The sequence below is a fragment of the Chlorocebus sabaeus genome, chromosome 4 (genome assembly GCF_047675955.1).
Source record: "Chlorocebus sabaeus isolate Y175 chromosome 4, mChlSab1.0.hap1, whole genome shotgun sequence".
Lineage (NCBI taxonomy): Eukaryota > Metazoa > Chordata > Mammalia > Primates > Cercopithecidae > Chlorocebus > Chlorocebus sabaeus.
This window is the reverse complement of record NC_132907.1, coordinates 56,402,788-56,428,490: the sequence shown is the minus strand read 5'-3', so window position 1 is coordinate 56,428,490 and position 25,703 is coordinate 56,402,788. Positions and strand designations below refer to the sequence as shown.

The window sequence follows — 25,703 nt, the reverse complement described above, 5'->3', positions numbered from 1 at the left end:
GGTAACATTAAGAGGATTAATGAGTGTTTATATGAGAGTTTAACAATTAGATAAGTAAACAAACACTGACATATTTATTCTGAAAATTGTTTTAAATCTAAGGCCAAATATTCAGTCACTCTATTAAAACCACATACCAAAAATCTGGAATATATTTAAAATGCTGGTTATTTTAGGATTTGGCAGATATTAAGTTGAAATATTAAAATCTAAACAACAAGAGCAAATAAGAGATAAATAGAAGGACAGACAGAAGGGGAAAAATTTGAGAGGACAGTATTTGAAATGTACTAATTTTCTTTTCAAAGAAATTGACTTATAAAATAATCAACTGAAGCTAGGTTAAAAGCTAGGTATACATCAACTACATTTTTATGTACCAGTCAATAGAAAGTGCAATTTAAAAAACAAAGTCATTTTTAATATTACCAGAAAACACCAAGCACTAGGAAAAAATTTACCAAAAGACCAAAAGACATAAAAACCTCATATTAAGATGAATTAAAGAAGACCCAAGTAAATGCAGGGATATACCATGTTCACAGTTTGGAAGATGCAAATATTGTAAGAATGAAAATTCTCCTAAATTGATCCATGGATTTAACGTAATCCCAATCAAAATTCCAGCAGGGTAGGTGTATGTGTACACAGACGTGTATGTAGGGAAAAACTAATAAGCTGATTCTAAATTTCTTTTCAGTCTTTTCAGTAAATGGTGGCTTAACAGGATATCCATAAAGAAAAGGAAATAAATGAATCCTGATACCTAGCTCACGAAATAACCTGTTCTTATAAATTTCCTAAAAGTTCCCTCTGAAGGTAGATGTTACTGCTGCTCAACAAATATTGTACAATATTTCAACCTCCAAACGTTATAAATGAAGGTTAAATTATAAATTAAATCAGCTTGTTCTATCACTATGATAAAAGATTACAACACTGTCTGAAATAACAGAAATGGAAACAGTGCATAGTCTCATCTTTTAAGTTTTAATTTCTTTTTTCATACTTTTAAGTAATAGCTCATTTTTGGTATTGCACACGAAGCAACTTCACTACATATACCACTGGGTCTCAACTTAGACTCCAGGACTATTTGTGAAAAATGCTGCACGTAATTTCCTAACATTCCATTAAGAAGGAAAATATGATTTCCAGGATTTAAATTTGAATGTAACCTTGCTTTCACTTGAATTCCAAATGCATTACTGAGAAGACAAAGAGAGTCAGATTACAGCCATCAAGGTGAGATGAGCACCTAAGCCTGGCTATTCCTTTGGGAACACACCAGTATCTGAATGAAATTCATCAAGAAGTACTGTATAAGTAAACAAGAGAGCGGCTGATCTAGACGACAGCTGAGAATCATTAAAAAGAAAAAGAAAAGAAAAAGAAAAAGAAAAAGCACTAAGCAATCAAAAGAAATATCATAAAATCTAGTTAATCTATCTTACACACTTTATTCATATGACCTATAGACTAAAATCCCAGACTTCTAATTCAGCATGCATGGAGGAAGGGACTCACTGATAAAGCTGTCAGTGACACCAAAACGTTACAGTTGCTACAAGGAAGGGAGGCAGAAAAACTCTAAAATTGAGACCTCAAAGTTCTAAATGTTTATCTGTGGACATTCAACACAAGCCAACTGGGCAGGGCAGCCCACAACAAACAACTACTTCTGGAAATACCATGGAATTTTAGACTGTGGGGTGATCATGTTAATACAGACACCTTGAATGGTAGAGCATACATCATATATAGAACGCAGTGGGAGAGTACATTTCCCCTCACCCATGTCCTCCTGCCAGCCTGTTCTTCTCAAACCTAATAGTTAAAAGCTGGAGAAGATATGGTATGCTACTGAAATATTTTGTGTAAAATTGCTATAATTTCTTTAATTTAGATATTTTAAAAAAGGTATACTTTAACTGGAAAATTAACTCATATAATATCTAAACAATGCAGGGTTAAGAAATATTATATACTATCCTTGACTTAACAAAGTTGTTAACTAAGAATTTAAACTAAACATTAGAAGCTAGATGTTTCAAATCTGATTACAAAACCAACAAATTATACAGATACAGGTTATGTACAAAACAAGCTTGCAATTCATTTTAAAACAAGCAAATATTCTAGTGCCTCCTTTGTATATAGCCTTTATATTAAAGAACAAAGAAATGAGAAAGAAACAGAATCACTCCCCACACCTCCCACTCCAGAAGAAGAATTAAGGGTTTCAAGGAGGACCAAAACAGCCTAATATGAATTCTCTCTTTAAAATCATATACTTACATCCAGCAAAAATAACCGTTCCAAATATGTTATCCTCGGTTGTAAAAACCACATTTGTTCCACTACTTGCAGAAACAGAAATATTATGAATTTTGATTGCAACATTTTCCCCATCAAGATGGATCAAGGGGCAGTTTGTATGGCCAATCAGTGCTGATAACACTTTTTCTTGACTTACACAACAAAATGTTATGTCTGAGCCTACAAGTATCACTTTATCTTGAGGAAAAACCTTAGTCTGAGAATCAGGCATCCCTAGAAAGAAAAAGAGGAATTATCAACATTTTATACAGAAGTCTTTTACATAAACTTTTCTATATTTTAAGACTTTTTTTTCATAAGATGACTTTTAAAATAGCCCAGTATATACACTACAAACTGTTAGGTACTTTGGATGGTCCAAAGATAAGGTGTGTTCCACAGGTTTTGTAGGAGCAAGATATATATAAGAAATTTTTAAAAAGTGTATGTGGTTTTATTTACTTATGAAGGGAAAATGGTGAGAAAGCAGAAGCAGATTACAGGTCAATATCTAAACTTAATGTCATAGGTTTATATCTAAGAAGTCTAAGGGTTGAAATTCCGTGGGTTTATATATACATGCGAACAATCCACGCCCTCCAAAAATCACTAAATAATTCCATTCCTTTTATTCAATGTATTTAGGGCATATGTCTTACTTTCCATTGGCCTAAATATATGCCCAAGTACTCCACATCCTAAAAAACAATTTTCTTTCATCTAGTCCCCTTCCTTCCTCTAATCCTTTTCTCCATAGAGAGATCTCTCTCTACAATGATTACCAGCCTTTTCAGATTTTCATTTTATGGTCAACAATTTTCCAGGCCCCCCATCCAAACTGCCAACATTCTCCCTATGTATCAGTTTTACTTAATGTACGGATGGTTTTTGTTATGCTTGCAGATCCCCGTGTTCCTGGCAATAACTATGCAGCCTCTAGGGATCTGCTCTGTGAGCCAGAAATTGGGAACTATTTTTTTTTTAAATAGATTTCATCTCAGTATCATCTATACACAATTTTTAATGCTCTTCACTTCCTACGACAGTGATTTTCAAACCTGGATGTTTATCCAACCACTCAGAAAGTTCTTTCAAAATACAGATTCCTGAAGCCTATCTCAGACTTTTAGATCAAAATCTCCAGGGATGGTGGGCTTAGAAGCTCCCAGGTAATCCTCATGCAGCTGAGTGAGGTTATGAGAACTGAAAGCTTAAACTAAATCTTACTCTTAAGTAAGACTAATTTAATTCATTTGAAACAAAAATTCTTTAAATATAAGCTTACAAGAAATGTTCTTCACAGGGCTCCAGTCACTCCACTCTTTGCGACCAGAAAAATGAAGATTGTCAATGTAGCATCTAATTTCCACAAAATGAATGGCACACTCCAAGGGCATATCTGAGGCCCAACTCCAGTGATGAAGTGTATCTTTGCCATTCAGAGTTGTGTTGTGGGTCACCTAAAAATGAACACAAACAAAAAACTCTATTTCCAAGTAGCAATATGTTTTGCTCTCCTTTAGAATTAAAAGACACAAGAGATTCTATACAGTCATCAGCTAAGTTTATGGTTTGTCCTTTAACACAACTGAGTTTTGTGTAAGGTGTAATAGCAGAGTAACAATAATCATGATTCATTTTTGTTTACTTCTTCAACTTTAGGCCCTAACGTATTATATAAGATGTTGCTATTCATTGAAACATTCAATTTGGTACGCAAGAAAATACAAGTTGAGTATCCCTTGGGACCACAAGTGTGTTGGATTTCGGACCTTTTCAGATTGCATTATATACTTCTCAGATGAGCATCTCTAATCTAAAAATCTAAAATCTGCCTGGGCACAGTGGCTCACACCTGTAATTTACCCAGCACTTTGGGAGGCTGAGACGGGCAGATCCCTTGAGCCCAGGAGTACGAGACCAGCCTGGACAATATGGTGAAACCTCATCTCTACAAAAAAAATAAAATAAAAAATAAAAAAATTAAATTAGCCAGGCATGCTGGTTTGTGCCTGTAGTCCCAGCAACTCAGGAGGCTGAGGTGGGAAGGTCTATTGAGCCTGGAAAGTCAAGGCTGCAGTGAGCTGAGATCATGCTACTGCACTCCAGCCTGGGTGGCAGAATGATATCCTGTCTAAAAACAACAACAAATAAATAAAATAACAAAAATCCCAAATCTGAAATGCTCCAGTGAGCATTTCCTTTGAGTATGATGGTGGGGCTCAGGAAGTTTTGAATTTTGAAACACTTTGAATTTTGGATTTTCAGATAAGGGATGCTCAACCTGTATACCATTGCCTAATGATCTAAATTTTTCATGGAGTAAAAGTAATGAATGGGGTTGTACTTTCAAAAGTTTAAGTCAAGGAGAGGAGCAGCATTTCAATAAAATAGTTTAAGACTAGATTTGTTTTTTATATAAGTATTCTATATATTTACTTTTATTTTTAAATAGAAGTTCAAATATGTATGTTATACTAATACAAAATATTATCAATTGTGAGAAATGAGCAAGATTTCAATAAAATATTGAGGTGCTATAAAAGATAACTTGGGACTTCTAGGTAAACACAATAAACAAATATTTCCTTCTCCCTTACCTCCTGAAATCACTTCAAAGTAGGAGTAAACAGATTTTTTTAAAAGGTGTGAATGGACAAATACAAAATATAGGAGATAAAGCAACATCACTAAAATCTGGAAGCTGGAAAGCAAATGGATAATGGTAACTGATGTAGAAGACCTGAGAAAACGCAATCTTAAGCATTCAATGGGAAATACAGGAAACCAGTTTGCTTCTATTACAGAAACGCCAAAGGGCTCAGTGAGTGGCTGTCCCAGGCTTCCCTGGAAATAAATAGCTCAAAACAGTAGGATTGCTTGAAAGTCGTTTGAAGGTATGTTGGCTACCCAGATCCCTTCCTATACTCCAGGCTATCGAAGGACTACCTTTGTTTACCTTGGCAGAAAAATAGAGATATATGTTCTGGAAGAGTAAAACAGAATATCTTTGGATTGAAGAATTTTAGGAAGAGATGAAAATGGGGACTATCATTCCAAAAACAGGGGGATTGCTAACCTATGCCTTCTTCCTCTGCTCAGCTCCCAGGATACTGGTTTGCCAGATTAATCCTCACCACGTAATAGTCTAAATGAACTTTTCTGAGTCACATGAACAGGTCAAGATAAAATACCTAAAATAAAATTTGGCATTTGCCACCTGCATAGCCCATCCTCATCACTCTAGAGGGAGGGCCCTCATCAACAAGTCCTATCCAGAGAAATCAAAGTCCCAATTAGATTAAAAAAAAATTTTTAAGAGCCCCTCACTTAACTATGAGCAGCAACCAGGATGACCAGAAAGTGTACAAGAAATTCTAATATGAAAGTCAATGACCAAAAAGAAAAGAAAAAGAAAAAAACGTGAGGAAACAGGGCACGCAGAAAAAAATTTTTAATCATTAGCATCCTCAGAGATAAGATATTGCATCCATGAAGCAAAAACTGTATGCATTAAAAAATCCTTTCTTTCAAAGGATCTTCTATAAATTAATAAACATATGAATAGAAATTCAATAGCAAGACGCAAAATTCAGTTTAGAAGAAATTTCTCAGAAAATAGAAAATACATAGAAAACAAGAAAGATATAAACAATCAGAGGATTGTTGTGGAAGGTTCACGAAGAACAGAAGTTCTAAAAAAAAAAAAAAAAAAAAAAAAGAAGAGAGAAGGACAAATCAAAGAAATAAGAAATTCCCAAGCTGACACGCATGCGTTTTTAGACTGACAGGAGTCCAATGAGTGTCCAGCATAACAGATAAAGATAGATCCACACTAAGAAACAATGGAATCACACCTTCAAAATCTTGACAAAATTTCCCAACCTATAATTTTTACCCAGTTAAACTAGTAATCATGCACGAGTGCAGAACAGACATTTTCATAAATGTGGTATCTCCATGTATTCATTTGGTAAGCATTTTACACTCCGCCCAGTAATGTATGATATGAAAGTTCCAGTTCCTCTGCAACTTCTCAGTATTAGTAATTGACAAGCTTTTAAATTTTTAAATAATTAAAAGAATAAATTATATTTGCAAGTGAGCTGTTACAGACAGCAGAGAATATCTACAATAGCAAGTAACTACTGGAATACAGTTGGCTCCCCTCTATTCATCGCTCCCATCTGTGGGGTCAACCAACTGTGGATCAAAAATACTTGGAAAAAAATTCGCATCTGTGCTAAACATGCGCAGACATTTCTTGTCCTTATTCCTTAAACAATACAGTATAACAACTACTTACACAATGTTTACATTGTATTAGGTATTACAAATAATCTAAAGAGGGTTTAAAATATACAAGAGGATGCCCATAGATTATATGCAAACACTACACCGTTTTACATCAGGAACCTGAGCATCTTTGAATTCTGGTATCTAAGGGAGGTCTGGAAGCAATCCCCCAAAAGATATCAAGGGACAAGTGCATATGCTTCCACAAAAATGAGGAAATAAGAGAAAAACTGGAGATTTAGCAAAAAGAAGATCCATCTTAAGACAAACTTGTAGGAAATACCCTAGATGATGGAGACCCCTTGGACCACAGCTTCCTAAGGAATGTGCTGAAATTCCTTAGGTCTATCTTGAGTGAGCTATAAACATATCTAGGTATTAATCCATTAAAACCTAGAACTGATCGGTAGGGGTTGAGACTACTGGAGCCTCTGTGATGCCTCCGGCCACAAGCGGTCTCGGCTATTTTACCACACTCTGTGCTATACAGATATTATCAGTGTCTGTGTGAAACCTTCTGTGAATAAGGTTGGGAAGCCAGTCAGAAGGCCCTCAGAGAGATTTATTCGCAAAGATAAAACTGATAAAGTACTTAGTATATTTGAAAATTGCAAGGAGATCTGCACTGCCTGCAAAGAATTTAGGATTAAAGTAATGAAGCAGAGAAATAAACAAAAAAACAAGATAATATAAAGAGTGGACAAAAAAATGTGGATATTTTTTATAGACCATAATACAAATGATGAATACTGTTCTACCAAAAATTATCATAGATTCCAATGGAAAAAGATAGGAAAATGGCAGGCTGCAGGGAGAAGGAGTGAGAGGGAGGAGCAGAAAGAGATAAGGCGGTGGGGTTAGAGGAGAAAAGGGAGGGGGGCTGCAATCAAGAAATAGCAACATAAGCATGCTATTTGGAGAAATGAAGATAAATAATGAAAGGGATCAGTTAAAAGAGTTGAAACAGGTTGTTTCCAGGGTAAGTCAAGGAGGAGTATTTGTGTAGGGGCAGCAGTGCCTAGTGAGCTCTTCCCGGTGTGCACAGCACACAGCTCCCACTGCTGGACACAGAGACCATGCACAGACAAGTGCCTCACAAATCAAACATGAATGCAAAGCATTCTTGATTTTTAAATTTTAAAATAATAGCCTTATTACAAAATAATAGAATTATAACATCATAAAATGATCACAAGCAATTTTGTCTTAAATACTGACATTAATAACATACTATTAATAAAAATGTCCTGGGGCATTTTCCCTTTGCAGTTCTAAAGAAATGTGTTCTTTCTCATTGCTTCTTGCTATTATTTTCCCAAACAAATTTTTTCCCAAAAGTAGGGAATTACTGTCTTGTCATTGGCTGACTTACGCATGTTGTAGAATGAGCTATATGGTTTTAGCATAACAGTCCCTTCATTTAAGTCTGATTTCACTCACATTTCAGAGTGTCCCTCTTTAATTCTAGTATTCTCTAGTTAGTTCCTCCTCAAGTTACATTAAAAATAAAAAAGCCTTGTCCCTATCCATCTGACAAAGGGCTAATATCCAGAATCTACAAGGAACTTAAACAAATTTACAAGAAAAAAATCAAACAACCCCATCAAAAAGTGGGCAAAGGATATGAACAGACAGTTCTCAAAAGAAGACATTTATGTGGCCAATAACAAAAAGGTCATCATCACTTGTCATTAGAGAAATGCAAATCAAAACCACAATGAGATACCATCTCATGCCAGTTAGAATGGCGATCATTAAAAAGTCTGGAAACAACAGATGCCGGAGAGGATATGGAGAAATAAGAATGCTTTTACACTGTCGGTGCGAGGGTAAATTAGTTCAATCATTGTGGAGGACAGTGTGATGATTCCTCAAGGATCTAGAAGCAGAAATACCATTTGATCCAGCAATCCCATTACTGGCTATATACCCAAAGGATTATAGATCATTCTACTATAAAGACACGTGCACACATATGTTTACTGCAGCACTATTCACAATAGCAAAGACTTAGAACCCACCCAAATGCCCATCAATGATAGACCGGATAAGGAAAATATGACACATACACATTATGGAATACTAAGCAGCCATAAAAAAAGGATGAGTTCATATCCTTTGCAGGGACGTGAATGAAGCTGGAAGCCATCATTCTCAGCAAACTAACACAGGAACAGAAAACCAAACACAGCATGTTCTTGCTTATAAGTGGGAGCTGAACAATGAGAACACATGGACACAGGGAGGGGGACATCACACTTTGGGGCCTGTCAGGGATTGGGGGGCTAGGGGAAAGATAGCATTAGGAGAAATACCTAATGTACATGATGCACTGATGGGTGCAGCAAACCACCATGGCACATATATACCTATGTAACAAGCCTTCAGTTTTGCACATGTATTTAAAGTGTGCATTGCCCAGAATTTAAAGTGTAATAAAAAAAATTACAAAATTAAATAAATAAATAAATAAATAAGACTCATCCCTAAAGGGAATAGTGACAAACAATATTTGTTTAGCAGCTTTACAGATACACTATTTACTTTGCAGACCCTAGAGCAAATATTGCCACGATACCAATGATAAAAATGAGGTTTGAGGAGTTATCCTAAGCCCATAAGTGGTACCCCAGAGTGCAAAATGTTAGGCCATAATGACAAGTTAAGCAATATAATTTAAATAATAGCTTTAAGACAGCACTGGTAGAGCTGTATCAAAGTTAGCTGCAAATTAGATTAACAGGCAAGACTTGCCATGAGAATCAAGAAAAGTGAGAGTTTGTAGGGTGAATTAAGACAGGCTTTAAGGCCGGGCGCAGTGGCTCATGCCTGTAATCCCAGCACTTCGGGAAGCTGAGGCGGGCGGATCTTGAGGTCAGGAGATGGAGACTATCCTGGCTAACACGGTGAAACCCCGTCTCTACCAAAAATACAAAAAATTAGCTGGGTGTGGTGGCTCGTGCCTGTAGTCCTAGCTACTGGGGAGGCTGAGGCAAGAGAATTGCTTGAACCCGGGATGTGGAGGTTGCAGTGAGCCGAGATTGTGCCACTGCGCTCCAGCATGGGCAACAGAGTGAGACTCTGACTCGAAAAAAAAAAAAGGATGGGTTTTAAAATAAGGAGTAGGCAGTCTGGGCAAAAAAGTGAGACCCCATCTCTATAAAAAATGAAAAAAAAAAAAAAAAAAAAGTTGGGCACAGCTGCATGCATCTGTAGCCCCAGCTACTCAGGACACTGAGGCAAGAGTATCCCTTGAGGCTGCAGTCAGCTATATGATAATACCACTGTACTCCAGCCGAGGTGACAGAGCAGAACCCTATCTCTAAAAACAAAACAAAACAAAACAAAACAAATAAAATAAAATAAGGGGTAGGATTTGACCTGGGTCTTGAAATGTAGGTTCAAGTAGGATATGTGAGAAGGAAGAGGACGACATTTTAAATTTAAAAAATATATATATTTCTTATAAAATATAAATTGTAGCAGTTAAGAGAAGACTCAGAAACCAAGCTGCCTGGGTTGGAATCCTGACTCCACCACTTAAAGTCTTCCTGTGACTCTGTTACCATCCATAAAATGGGAATAATAATGATAGTATCACCCTCCTGGGACTGTTGTGAGGATAAAAAGAATCAAGGTATACAGTAATGTGCTATATAACAATATTTCAGTCAATGTGGGACCACATATACCATGGTGGTCCTTTAAGATTATAACGGAGCTGAAAAATTCCTATTACCAAGTGACATCATAGCTAACATAATGGCATAGTGCAACATATTACTCATGTGTCTGTAGCGATGCTGGTATAAACAAACCTACTGTGCTGCTGGTATAAGAGTATAACACATGTAATTGTACTCTGTACATAATACTTGATAATGATAATAAATGACTATGTTATTGGTTTATGTATATAGTGTACTACACTTTCTATCATTATTTTAGAGGGTACTCCTACACGTTTTTAAAAGTTAACTGTAAAACAGCCTCAGGCAGGTCTTTCAGAAGGGATTCCAGAAGAAGGCCTTGTAACCAGAGGAGATGAGAGCTCCACACATGTTACTGCCCCAAAGACCTTCCAGTGGGACAAGATGTGGAGGTGGAAGACTGTTATACTGACGATCCTGGCCCTGTGTCGGCCTAGGCTAATGTGTGTGTTTTTGTCTTTGTTTTTAACAAAATAGTTTACAAAGTTAAAGAAAAATAATTTTTAAAAATACAAATAACCTTATAGAGTAAGGATATAAAAATATTTTTGTACAGCTGTACAATGTATTTGTTTCAAGCTAAGTGTTAATACAAAAGAGTCAAAACGTTTTTAAAAATTAAAAGTTCTAAAGTAAAAAAGTTACAGTAAGCTAAGGTTAATTTATTACCAAAGAAAGAAAAAAAGTTTTATAAATTTAGTGTGGTCTAATTGTACTGTGTTTATAAAGACTACAGTGGTGAAGAGTCATGTCCTAGGCCCTCACATTCACTCACTGACAGTCACCCAGAGAAACTCAGTCCTGCAAGCTCCATTCATGGTAAGTGCCTTATACAGGTGTACCATTTTTTATCTCTTTAAACATTTTATTGATACATAGTATTTATGAGATACATGTGAGTATTGATTACATGTACAGAATGTGTAATGATCAAGTCAGGGTACTTGGGGTATCCATTATCTTATGAGTATCATCATTTCTATGTGTTGGGAACATTTCAAGTCTTCCAGCTACTTTGAAATATATAATACATGGATGCTAACTACAGTTACCCTACTTGGCTATCTACCATTAGAACTTGTATCTTCTATCTAACTGTATATTTGTACCCATTCACCAACCTCTCTTCCTGCCCCTGTCCCACCAACACACCCTTCTCAGCCTCTAGTATTTATCATTCTATTATTAATAATATCTCTACCTCCATGAGATCAGCTTTTTTAGTCTCCATGAGTGAGTAAAAACATATTATATTTATCTTTCTGTGCCTGGCTTATTTCACTTAGCATAGTGGCCTCCAGTTCCATCCTGGTTGCTGAAGATGACATGATTTCATTCTTTTTTTATGGCCAAACAGAATTCCATTGTGTATATATATCACATTTTCTTTATCCACTCATCTACTGAAGGACACTTAGGTTGTTTCCATGTATTTTCTATTGTGAATAGTGCCATGATAAACATGTGAATTCAGGTAACCCTTTAATATACTGATTTCTTTTCCTTTGGACGGATACCCAGAAGTGGGACTGCTGGATCCTATAAGAGTTCTCTTTTTAGTTTTCTGAGGTATCTCCATACCGATTTCCATAGTAGTTGTACTAATTTACATTCCCAATCACATTGTATAAGAGCTTCCCATGTTCCACATCCTCACCAACCTGTAAGTTTTTTTGTCTTTTTAATAAAAGCCATTCTAACAGAAGTGAGTTAATTTGACTGTGGTTTTAATTTGTATTTCCCTGGTAAGTAATGATGTGGCTGTATTTTTTTATATACCTGTTGTCCCTATGTCTTCTTTTGAGAAATGTCTATTCATGTCCTTTGCCCACATTACAATGGGAGTATTAATTTTTTAATTGTTGAGTTTTAGTTTACAGTAGATTCTGGATATTAGTCCTTTGTTGGACAAATAGTTTGGAAATGTTTTCTCCCATTCAACAGACTGTCTCTTCACTCCATTGCATTCTAGTCTCAGCAGCTGCAGTCTGCGCTTCTCTCATGCTTCAGCCTTAGCAGCGGCACATTATGCTCCACTTGTGCTTCAGCAGCCGCAGGCAGGGGACTCCGGGCACATGGAATACACTTTAGCAGTGGAGCCACTGCTGGTGTTCTGCTGGCTGCCTCACTTTCCCCTCCCTTCCCTGCTTTAGGTGCTTCCTGTCACTTCTCTTGAATCCCGATGCTCTCTCTAGGATGATCTATTTGAAGTGTGACTATCTACTACTCCCTATCTTGCTTCTTTGTTGTAGAGAAGGTGAGTACAAGATGCCTCTAGTCAGCCATCTTGAAGCCCCTCCTCCATTTAAAGTCTTCTATACCATATTTTAACATACCTTTTATATATTCAGATACAGAAATACTTACCATCATTACAATTGCCTCCATTATTCAGTACAGTAACACACCATACAGGTTTGTATGTGGCCTAGAAGCAACAGGTTATTGTCCCATATAGGCTAGGTGCTAGCTGACTAATGTTATTTTAGGAATGAAATACATGGGTTGTCAAAGAGAAACAATAAGAAAGTATGAAATTTAGAATAATCTTTTCTAATTATCTTTACTAATCTATGTACTTGAGCAACCTGAACAAATTGTAAAATCACAAGATAGTCTTCTAATTCTTAAACCTGTAACTAAGCAAACTCCAAATCTATCAAGAAAAAGAGTAAAAGGCTGAAAGGGAGCATTTCCATGTAACAGCTGTCAAATTTTTCATAACTGTTGTTCATGAATCCTTAGAGGTCATTCATAAACAGGATTGAAAAAACGAGAGAGAGAAAAAGCATGTACTGATAAATTCGAGCTTATAGATTTATAAAAAAATGCTCTATGGCTAAACTCTGGCTAAATATGCTTCAAAACATTAGACAAAGGTAAAATAATACACTAAATTAAATGTACACTTTCATTTACATAAAAACATGCATATAAACAAGTCCAGACAGGAATACACAAAAACAGTACTTACTATGTTCAGATGGTAGAATCACGGCTTATTTCTCCCCTAGTTTCCTAAGCTATCTATAACGGTTACACATCTTTTAATAATTAACAAGTGATTTTTAAATGATGCATGATGTTTTCAATGAACCCTGAAAGGTATCTGATTTACTTCCTAAATAATCCAAAAGTTCACCGATACCACCTTAAGACTTCCTGAAAAAAAAAGTATTGAGTTTCTTTAATGTCATAGGAAGAAAATCTATGTTCAAACTTACTAATTTTACGAGCTCCATACTCTCTTTACGTAGAATTTTAATTTCCCAGATAACATTTGAGTGGTGTGGAAAAACTGAACCCCTGTCATTCCACTTCAGGTATAATATAGAGGTTGAGAAATCAGCAGACAAATTCAAGATCTCTGGAGTATCTGGAATTAAGGCTTTAAAAAAAGGAAACAAAAGAGAAAACTTAGTAAAATAAGTAATGATTTTTCATACTGTAACTCTGCTAATCAACTACTTATAAACTCTATTTTCTTCTTGATCAAAAAATCAACACTCAAGATTTAAAAGGAAACTCTAGAACCTAGTAATCCTGGCTGCAGTAAAAAGGACATGGACTGAGATGCCATATAAGGAAAAGATAAAATGTCATGGACATTTCAAAGAAAGGACTGGATCAAAGAAATGAAGGGTTGGTTCTAATGATAAAGGGAAACAACCAATATTCTCTCAAATTTCTGAAAAAGGGGAACAAATATATTATTTATTTGTAGAGGTAGCTCCCAATACTTAATCAGCCAAATTTAAGAAAATTATTTATTAGCTGGCTGTTTCAAATCCACAGCATATTTTCTAATACAAACAGCAACTAGGTTTCTATAGTACTATAGTGTCATTTAGTCGGGAACCTACAGGTAGGCAACATCAGAGAGAAGAAAACAAGCTTCCTCTGTATGGCTGTAGGCTACCCTAAGAAAATGACAAAATATAGAAAGTTTGTTTTGGTAAAGGCTTCTCTCTGTTTTCTCTGCAGCTGTCTCAGGCATCTCCTGGTGTCAGAGTCCCTCATGCTGGGGGATGTCACCCACTTGAGAAATGCTATGGGCATTACTGATTTTAGATACCATTAAATAGTAGCAGGATTGTCTCAGTGACTAAGGCATTGAATTAAGAAGTCAATGGTTACTTGCAGAAGTGGCAGGTTGTAAGATGTAAGAAGTAGCAGGATGTAAGAAGTGTGTCAGAAAGGTTCCTTTATCAGTGGTATGCAATATGGACTGAGGGGGATTGAGACAGGTGATAAGGTGACCAATTAGGAGACCACTGGAGCAATCCTGGCTAGAGTAACAAGGATATAAACTAAGATGCCATCTAAGGAAAAGATGTCATGGACATTTCAAAGAACTGACTAGATTAAAGGAAAAAAGGGTTGGTTCTAATGCAAAAGGGAAACAACCAATATTCTCTCAAGTTTCTAGCTCAGAAAGCAGCAAGAGGAGCAAAAGGAATTGGGAGTCACTGTGAAGAGACACAGAAGCCTGGCTGTGGATGAGTAAGTGTCAGGGGAAGAAGACATCACGGAGTCAGAACCGTGGATGTAGACTTAAAAGGAACTCACTGAGTGCAGTGGAAGAAAAGAGCATGAACACACAGACATAAACCAGCCAAAGCTCCTTTTAGGGGCTGCGGATAGACAATTACACCTTCGAGGAATGAAAAACACCAACATGAATCCAGAGAGGGAATCCTAGAAGCAGAAGGAAACCAGAGAAAATCCAGGATCATCAACATAAAAACAAATAGTTGTTATCTGGGCCAAATAGAACAGTTTATAGAAGACGACTGTGGAAAAACCATTGGTAAGGCTACTGTTAATATCTGAGAAAGAAGTTTAGGAGAACAGTGGGCTCTGAAGCTGTATTACAAAAGGTAAAGAGAAAAAAATCCATGCTCGAAGGTTTAGGCATCTCCTAGGGAGAATCCAGGACACTAAAAAAGGTAGCATGAAGAATAATGTATCCTTGAAAATCATTAAATCTCCCTAATGACAGATAAATCATGGAAAATTTTGAACCAATGGAAAACAAAGAAGGTATGAGCATGTTCCATTCTATAAAATGTAGGCTTTCTGGTTTGAGAATCAGAGAGACTTGGACTTTCTTCCATGTTTCTTCCTTAAATAACAGTAAAGTAAAGGTAAGTTAGAAGAAATTCATAGACTCATCCTTTCTTGCCTCATTTCTATCCTAGAAGCTCAAGGACCAGTTACATCTAGTCATGGTAAGCCCAAAATTGCAGGAGAGCGCAGGGCTAGAGTAGCTGAATATGCTAAACAACAAAAAGGGCAGAACAAACCAATACACATTGATCTCGGAACTTAAAAATAGTACTTAAAAATACATTTAACTAAAATTTGCCCTATACAGTGTTTGATACTGGATTTACGTAAAGTGTTTAGGGCTGTACAGGACACAGAACATGTGGATTTACAGTCTAAACTACAGAGCAAAGTCAACAGTTACACCAGTTACACAGCTGTATAAGGACAGTGGAGGAAATTCATAAAGAGATTGTAAGTGGGCAGCTGCTGGTGAAAAAGGAAAAACGCAGACAAACGAGAGGTAAGAAGTTAATTTAGCACCAGGACAGGGAAAGTTCAGGGTGCCAGTGTGACCAGAAAAGAGCAAGAGGCTTCCAAGAACATGGCTCTTCTTTCAAATGATTCAGTATGTCACATGATGTAGTAACTTACAATTTATGAAACATGGGAGTATTGTACTAAGACAATGCTCATCTTTAAAATGCTTCTCTCCCTGAAAAGTCCACATAATTTACATTTTATTTAAATAGCAGTGGGCTACTCTTAAAAACACAAGTCATATCCAACATTTCAAGCTAAAGACAGTAATGGCCATAATCACAAATACAAGGATTTTAAAAAGCCACTGTTCCCTTTCTTTTCTTTATAGCATATAGGGAAGTTTCCCCTAAGCTCCCATGAACTACCATCTTCATTTTGTGCTAAACAGACACGTGAGGGCAATGCTAACTTGCTTTCTAGAAACTCAGATAGGGACGAAATTTAATGAAAGTCTTTCTTATTTTCTTCTAATGCTAATTCAGCTTTACCCATAAACTACACGCTTTTGCTTCCTTAGGACATCAGGAGGTAAGAGTTTTCCCAGCTTTTTTACAGGACCCACGTTATTTATTCTGCTTCAGAATGACCCAAATTTTCAGGTGATTTTAAGAAATGTAGACATTAAAAATCTTAAGAATTTTTCATGCTTACACAAGGGAAGTACAAACTTTACTCTCTGTGTGTGTGTATATATACACAAAATCTTGTTTGCTTTATGTAATTTCAAAAGCATCTTTAGATCCAGACACTCAATTTTCATACTTTTATTTAGTAGCAAATTGTCAAGAGACCCAGATTCTCTAAAGGACAGCTATACATGCATTGCAGAGCTTCTCTTGCACACAGTAGGTGCTCAAAGATTTGCTGATGTATCCATCTCCTCCCTTCCTTACACTCACCTAATTTTCTTTTCAATTTTCTTACCCCAATACTGTTATTCTAATCACAATCAGGACCATTATTATAATGCTACCAATACATTACATGATATGTAAAATACAAGGAACTATTAATCGACTGAGTCTCCTAGAGTCTGTCTTGATTTGCCTTTCTGATTCTAATACTGTCATTTTTCAGTAGCTTCCCAGACAAGACTATGCCCTAGAGCGAGGGGCATTTGAGAAATGCTGGAAGGTACGCAGGAGTCAAGGGGGCTAAGGAAAGAGTATGGAACTGAGGGAAGGAGCTTGAATTCTGGGATATTTTGATTGCCCAGAAGAAAGTTTGCTTCCTTCTGATCTTGGCTACCATTTACAATTCCTAGGAAGGTTGCTGAGTGAATTAAAAGTATTAGAATAACACATGAAATTCAAAGAACTAGAATGCACCACAATACTAACAAATGACACTTGAGTTACTTTAAAATCGAGTTTGTTTGCAAACACTTACAAACGTTTTGTTCATTTAGTGTGAATTTACTTGTAGAACTTCCAAAATCATGTAAAGAATTTATTGTTATTTCATAACCACCATGTGAAAGAGCTGGAATTTTAATATTTGTTTTCTCTAGTTGATAACAAGAATGGGACCTGTAATAAGAAGAAATTGAATTTTAATTAGCAAATAAAATTAATAGTATAATTTTCATAAAAATTTGGTTAACACAAAATACAAAGGAAAAAACTTTACGCCCTTTTTGTTGCAAAAACATGATAGGTTGTACTGCATTTTAAGACTGAAAAAAGAGATTGGTAGTAATTTTACCAATGTAGGGGTAGGAAAAACAACCACATTGTACCAAAAAGTAGAGTAAGCACAGAGGACTCCATATAGCTGGAGTTTTTGCATGCCTTTCAAAATCCCAGCTCAACCTTCCCTTTGTAGGCTGACTTCCACTGCTCACGCTCCACCCTTCACTGGGGGACCAGCGCATCACAGCGCTCCTCATGCTAGGATGATGTTCAATGGATGCTGATGAAGGAAATGAAACTGGCAACTCCCCTGCTCCTCTGCCTTGGCTCACGGTTTATTCTTAACAGAACTTCCTCTTCAGTTCTGTTTCTAAAATACTTCCAGTTCCCCTGGTATCTCTGGGTGCTTAGGACACTGGACGTGAATGGGTCCAGCTCATCTCCTTCTAAACCTCTCACATGGCAAGGCTTCTTTAGGCATCAGCAATGAACACCTGAATTCTCCAAATCATGCCATCTCATACATTTAAGCCATTGTACGCAATATTCTTTCAGGGTGGAATGTCCTCCTATTGCTTTTCTGCTGAGAAAACTGAGTGTGCCTACTCCAGAATTACACCTCCTCTGACAGCCTTTCTGGACTTTCATACTCCTAGTGTACACTCCCTTGCACAAAACCCACAGCATTGCTACTATTTGTTTATTGTGACCAGGGGAGCAGGGGACCAGAACTAACTTCCTCTGTTTGGCCTGTGGTGGGCATGTGTGCTCTTCAGTAAACTTTTCAGGGTCCCCTTTCTGGACTCACACTAAGACCATCCTTCCCTGCCTCTCTGCAGCAAGGTATAGCCATGTGGCTTTATTTGGTGGGAAAAATCTGAGTGACAGTCTTATCTACCAGATCAAGAAGGAGGCTCTGAAAGCCAGTGCAGACTCTGTCCCCTCTTCTCACCTTGCTATCACACCTCATAACACCTGGTACCCTACAGGAGTAAAATGAGGCAGAAGTCATGGCAGACTCTGCTGGACACAGAACACAAGCAGGAAATAACCCTCTAGTTCCACAAGCAACAAGAAAGTAAGAACTGAGGGTCATTTCTGCAATTCAACCTAGCTCATTGTGAATTAAAATTACCTGTTTTCAATGCAAACTTCATAATCAGTACCACGGCCTGTTCCAGAGGGTGCTTTCCAATAACAGTCCCACACCTGCAAATTGTTAGTTACACACTTCAAATCATGAGGAGCTCCTGGAGAAGGAGAAACACACACACACACACACACAGAGAGAATATGCTGAGTAAGTCAACTGCACTCTAAAAGGTCAAGCATTTTCAGTTGTAAGTACAAGCATGTTTGTCTGTAGAGAGCCCATGTTTTTTCAAAAAGATGATCCTGCAGTCATGGGAGTGGACTGGTTTTCTATTTCTTTTTGCAGCTTTGATAAAAAAAAAAACTAAAGGGTAAACTGATGAAAGTGGGCCAGCTATTAGACCATTTTGGGGTTAGGCTGCTATCAAAAATTCCACTTCCAAGCAACTAAGACAAATCAAGGGAGTGAGTGGCTAGTCATGTAGATTCAATAATGGGACCAAGAGAGGGCGTGAGGCTAGATTCTAGCACCTCTTGAATCTTCAATAGCCCCACTTGAGGAAAAAACAAAGACAAAAAACAAAAACAAGTAAGTCTTAAGTAAAAATGATGTGCCTTCCAAGTCTTTAAACAAAACTTTGAAACTCCTAGCCACCACCACTTCACTGCTTGCTACCAGACTGCCCCCTTGGTAGAACTCCCATAACTAATCTTTAGGTTATTATGAAGTATATTAAATTTAAACAGTAATAAACTCATGAGTTCATTTGAGAAATGTGTTTTTGGTGTGGGCCTAAACAATTGAAAAGTAACAATTCAAAAGATTACAATCCTACTAGTACTTACATCTATAAAATAACATTACATCATGGAATATGTAAGCACTATGCCATGAAAAAAGTCACCCCGAAAAAAAATGAGTAAAAAGAAGGGGGGTATAAGAGAGAGGGAAAGAGGGAAGAAAGGAGGGAAAGAAGGGGAAAAGGCAATTACAGAATAAAAAAGGTAGTCCATCTCAGATTCTATAAATGTTTATGAAAAATGTTTTTGTTTTTGTTTTTGTACATGGTTGGTATGATCTTCACTGTAGGAATCAATTATAAAGCTGTTTATATAAGACAGAAAAACAAATATTACATTAAAAGTACTCACATTATAAAGCAGCAATAATCATAATAATAAAGTAATCTAATGAAGGACCTTGGGGAAAAGAGATCTGCTTAAATATGGAAATAATATAAAAACTAAACCAAGGGGCAGGAGGATGATAATTTCTTTATAGAAATAAGCTATAAAATATCTACATAAACATTCTTAATATATTTAAGATGTAACATAATACATTTAAAAGTATTTGGATTTCATCGATATGCCATTCTAAAAAGCTAACATTATAGAGACAGAATAGTGTCTATGGAGACAAGGCAGTGCTGGCAGGGGATGGGCCCGGGAGGGTGGACTACAGAGGAGCCCGGAAGCTTTTGCAGGGCCGGGGCTGTTCCCTATCTTGATTGTGCTGCTGGTTACATAACTATATTCATTGTCAAAACTCACAGAACTGAATCTTAAAAAGACAAATTTTATTGAATGTAAATTATATCTTATCTTTGTATGGTAAAATAATATTTTGATCTATCATTAAGGATCTTTTTAAAAGAAACTAAAAGTACATAGAAAAAAGATGACAAAAAAATGAATTTTAACCAACAAAATCCTAAAGGGGTCAATAAAGCAACAAAATTACTTCATCATGGAAATAAAACTGTAATCTGTTCATTCTCCGGAAGGCTGATGCACTTACCCTTTTTCTGGCTATTTACTTGATTCATTAGATACAGAAGAATAAATGTTGATAAGAGCCACTGGAAATTTGAAGCAGTCCTCATTCTTTTATTGTCCACCATCCAGGATGCTCGTTTCAAACACACGTAAACATCCATCATCTGTGCAATGCAATCAGTCCTAGGTTAGGAGAGGAGTTTCAGATGGTGTTCAGATTGTTCTGAAGGCTCACCTTATACTGTGTACACAAACACTCAAATAGATTCTGACAGATTCTGAAACATTGTACATTTAGAGACTTTGGAGCTACTTAAACTCAAGTTTCCTTGGCTTGTGGAGACATCAATAATTGGACACAGCTGTTGCTTTAAGTATCTACTAGAAGGCCAATTTTCAAATGATGGGCTTCAAGTTCAAAATTATAACTATAATTATAAAATTACAACAAAATTATAAGCACATGGCTATCAACTCTACTCCAACACTACTAAAATGCAGAAAAGCAGTGCATGAGACTGAAGTTTTGACAATTTTAAGTGATACCTGGATTGATATTTTTATGTATTTTATTAGTATGTTAACTTGTGTTTAGTCATTTATGATAAGTAATATTAGTTTTGTTTCCCATTTACATGGTGATGGAAAGTTTCTATTTCATATAAATTTAATAATTTAAAGAGAAAAAACTAGGGTAACAGTATGGAGATGTTGCACACTGGACTTTTAGGGATCCCCCACAGTAATGAAATTCCCATCCACCCTTCATCTTTTCTTCCTAGGGGGACACCACCAGCCAACAAGGTCCTTCCAATACACTGAAAACTCTTGTGTCAGACCTAAAATTGCCTCATTATATTACAACATTGGCACAGGGCACCAAAGATCACAAAACATATAGGCAAAGGCTAAAATATTAAAGAGAAATTTAGGAAAACCAAAAGGAAAATAAAAAGTATTTCCAGAGAAAATGAGGATGATACAGGAAACAAGAAAACTTAAAAGAAAAAAAAGAACCTAAGAAAACTCTAAATAGTATCCTCAGAGTAAACATGGCATAACTATAAAAAACAAGAGGATGCAATAAAAAAGGCATAACAGGAAATAAAAATACCTCTTAGAAGTTAAACATATTGTCTGATATTAAAAATTAAAATAAGAAAAAGATTGCATAATCTTTCAGAAAAAAATACAAAAAAAAAAAAAAAGAAGAAGAAGAAAATGTGGGAAAAGAGATGAGAAATGGAGACTCGATAAAGAAAAGGAGATCCAACACCTAAACAACTGGAGCCCATTGAGAGAATTCAAAAAAATATTCTTCTTAGTGAAAGCAGATGGCAAACTCTCTTCTTGGCTACTGCTAAGTACTGTCAAAAACCCAGGAAATGAATCCCAAATAGCTTAATTATAACCAAAACATGCACAAGGCGTGAGCACACATTTCAAAAGTGTTCTATTATTTTCTGGATGAATGAATAACTTCCTAGTCAATTCCAGAGTCACTGAGTTTACTTCTTAGAATGAAAATGTATTCACAAAATGTCTAAAATGCCAGTTGCCGAATTTATAGAATTACACAACTGTACAAGAATAACTGAGTAATGGAGCCAAACATGACCCTAAAACTCAAACCCTGACTAAAATAATCATAAACCATATTCACTGACTGGCTAAACATTATCTTGAAATGAAACAGTCCCTCGCTACAAGTTTCGATTATTCTAAAAAGAGACACAGGTTCTACTGCCATGCCAGGAAGAAGGGCAAGAAGGGGTGGAGGGAGGCAGCTGAGGAAGAGCTCTGGACCAGGTGCTTCCAGATTTAGAAGCTAATCTTGGCTCCATTACTAATTAGTGGTATGGCTGAGGGTAAATCACTTAATCCCTCCCTGCCTCAGCCTCAACCATTGCAGCACAGAGCCATGCTCTATTCAGGATCCACATAAGAGACTTCCCAAAGTGAAGCTGTAATATTCCATTCCTGCTGGCAGGGAACAGGCATGCAGACAGTAGCGAGCTTGCACAAAGCCTACGCCAGCAACAGCCACGGATCAAAGACTCTGCTGAGGAGGTCAGTGAGCAGGAGGAAGGCAGTGCCCAGGGACAGAAGGATTAAGGGCAGTGTCACCGAAGCCTGCTTAACTTAAGCAGGATAATAAAGAAGACTTCCTGGTGTGATACATTTACACAGAGAATTTTGGGCAATGCAGTATTATGCTTATGACACATCAGACTTCCCTACCAAGCAAAACTTTCAAATGGACTTACTGTGGGCCAGAACAATACATGAACAGAGCCTTCTGAGGTACTCTGAGAAAAAAGGGATGCTTGGGAAACTTTTCTCTACGCACTCCTGATAGAAATATTGTCAGAATTCACTTTTTTTTACCCTGTCAATGCCTTATTCCTTAGAGGAGCACGAATTTTTATACAACTTCAGGATCTAACTTTCAAAATTAGGATGCGACAACAGGGTGCCAATGCAAATACGCAGGGGCAAAGCAAGGAACAAACGTTTTCACAGCAGGTGCAAACTGCAGCCCCTCTGCCGAGCATAAAAGTGGCAGCCACCAGCCTCATTTTGCCAAAGATGCTGATTTTTCCAGACAAGGTAGAAATATGGCATTTTAAAAGAAACACCAAAGTTTGTAAATGTAAGAAAATAATGCATATGTTGTACACATTCTAAAGGCCAAACAAAACATGCTCATGGGCAGTATCCTCCCTGCCCAAGGATGACCAGTTTGTCTCCTATACTAATTATTTTAAAGGATTTAAGAAGTCAATAAACTCTTCTGCTAAAGAAAAGCAATCACGCAGAATAAATTTATAAGATTGTTGAATGGAAAGAAAAATATCTGGTTCTATTTCTTTACACATATGCTGACCTCAATCTTAGACCATCATGAAGCACAGGCAGAACTTGAGCCTAGGGCCCCACATGGCAAAGCTCGGTCCTGTCAACACATGCCCCTGAGCTTTTAAAGGCCTTGTTTGTGAAGATGAGTGTTCATACATGTACTTTGACTTGTATTTTTCTCAACCTTGAGAATTCTGGTTCCAATGTACATGAGGTTTAGGGCCTTTCTGCTGAAGAAAATCAGGAAAAAAGAGTTGAAAAAAGTAAAGCTAAATACCAGAAACTGTAGTCCCAACACATTTTGTTGCCTATTTTGTCTCTGTTCCCGTCCCCTGACCCCTCTCTATATATACATAAATATGGTGGCAGTGGTGGGGACAGGTAAGTAGAGACAGAGGGGGAAATGTGACAGAGAATGAGTCAGCATGTCCTGCTGGCACGAACCTAAGCCTGATGGCACTGAAGCCTCCAGCCTTGGGTGCAGAAGGAGGCCTCAGGCAACACCTGCACAGTCAGGATGTGGAATTAAGACTGCCTAAAGCATCTTTTATCTCAAGAATCTACCTTTTTGAGATACAATGAGATAATTCCCTTGTCATTAATTCTCAAAAGAAATTAAATGCTAAGCTGGAACACGTGAAGAAGAAAAGACCCTGAACTACTGTAAAGGTAAATAAACCTATGAGTGGGTCACCGATCCACAGGAGTGGAGATGTTGGGAGTTGAGCCAAACAAGGGCAATCACACAGGCAGTAAACAGTACCCGTACTGCTCATTCGTATTCTTCCTAGTGTCCCTTTCTTTACTGTTTCCTAGGAGGAAACATCAACATTGTTTAAAAACTTTGACCAGCAACGATTTTCCTTATCCCATTTCCCTCCCACAAGATCTTAAATTCCTCAAGCATTAGCTCCCAGTGAAGAAGGCTTTTCAGGATCATAAACTCTGCAGTTAGGTAGACTCCATTGTGTTACTGAAGTGAAGTGTAGGGGCTCTTCAAGTTAAATGAAAAAAATACTTATGAAAAACATAAACTTGACCAGACTAAGAAGTTCTATCTGGGAAGACTCGACTGCACAGGAAGGCATGAATAGCTTTTCAGAAAGAGGGAAGCTGCAACAAAGTGATGTTTCAAGGAGATTAACTAGGAGATAGCTGCAGTAACAAAGATGTATGCAAAATTTATCAGTGTATAGATCTAGTCCTAGCAAAAATCTAGTCCTGGAAGAGCCCACATAACCCAGCACAAGGAATTTGAAAAGACTGATACCAAGATGCATCACTGAGAATATCAAAATAACTGTATCAAAGATGTTACAAGTTTCCAGGGAGTGGAGGCCATACACAAGGGCTCAGGAATAACAACAACATCATAATAAATCACTCAAGGCCTCTGTGACTTGCTGTGTGAGTGTGGACAAACCCCCGCTGTAACACAGGGATGGTGACAGCACCACCTCCAGAGCAGGTGTACATGAGACTAGGTGTGTGACCCATAAATATTCTTGAGAAGAGGAGGAACACAACAGACTTCTTAGCAATGAAAGCTAAAAAGAACACCTTCCAAAATACAAGTGAAAATTATTTTCACACTTAAATTCTATACTCAAGCTGTTGAGTAGATAACATACATTTTACGAAGACATGCAAGATGTCGAAAGATATATCGCCTTCCACGTACCCATTCTCTGGAAGCTACTGCAGGACATGGTTGACCAAAATGAGGTACAAAACAAAAAAGAACAAGAGAGAAAATATACAATCCATACAACTGGAGTTGGAACCTACAAAGAGGCCTTGCACACTGCCCCTGCTGCGTGTGTCCGTACCACACTAAAATGGCTGCCGTACCACAGCTGCTGGACCCTTCAGCACTCCTTAGGCCAGCACCCATTTTCCCTTCTAATTTCATCGCACCCTCCTCAAGTCAGCGGTGATGCTCCTAGCAGGGGGTATGTTTGTCATCACCTCTGAGAGTCCCCAGAATGTTAGATGCCATCTTCTGCTGCTTCTACAACACTTTAATTATATTTATGTCACGGGGTTGCACAATTCATGTTCCACAGGCCGAATCTTACCCGCCTCTTGATTTTGTAAATCTTCCTAGAATACAGCCATGCCCATTAGTTTAAGTACAACCTATGTCTACTTTCCCATGACAATGTTAGAGCTGAGAGGCTGGGATAGAGACTGAATGGTCCACAAAGCCTAAAATATTTACTGCCTGGCCCTTTACAGAAAGAGTTTGCTGACTTCTGCTCTACCGCTTCACTTCCCCATCTTGTAATTCTCCCCACAGACTGTCAGATCCCTGAGAGCAAACACATCACTGAGTTCATGTAACCCTCAGTGTCCAAGCAGTACCTGGCACAAAGCAGACACCAAAAACTCTAAGCCAGCTGGCTGAATTAAAACCAAAGCATAA

General features: G+C 37.2%; 1 protein-coding gene across 5 annotated transcripts in view; it reads right to left on the bottom strand.

Annotated features, from left to right (window-relative positions):
- LIFR (LIF receptor subunit alpha) overlaps positions 1–25,703 on the bottom strand; it is a 77,022-nt gene that overhangs the window by 33,650 nt on the left and 17,669 nt on the right. For 4 of the 5 annotated variants that reach the window (XM_073014787.1, XM_073014789.1, XM_007961437.3 and 1 more), the window contains exons 2-7: positions 20,442–20,602; positions 18,684–18,798; positions 17,307–17,446; positions 13,550–13,713; positions 3,605–3,779; positions 2,299–2,553 (exon numbers count right to left, since the gene is read on the bottom strand). In XM_073014787.1, the coding sequence (XP_072870888.1) occupies positions 2,299–2,553; positions 3,605–3,779; positions 13,550–13,713; positions 17,307–17,446; positions 18,684–18,798; positions 20,442–20,583 (991 nt within the window). In that variant the 5' untranslated portion in view covers positions 20,584–20,602. The remainder of the gene's footprint in view (positions 1–2,298; positions 2,554–3,604; positions 3,780–13,549; positions 13,714–17,306; positions 17,447–18,683; positions 18,799–20,441; positions 20,603–25,703) is intronic. The other variant, XM_007961439.3, reaches the window with a different exon arrangement.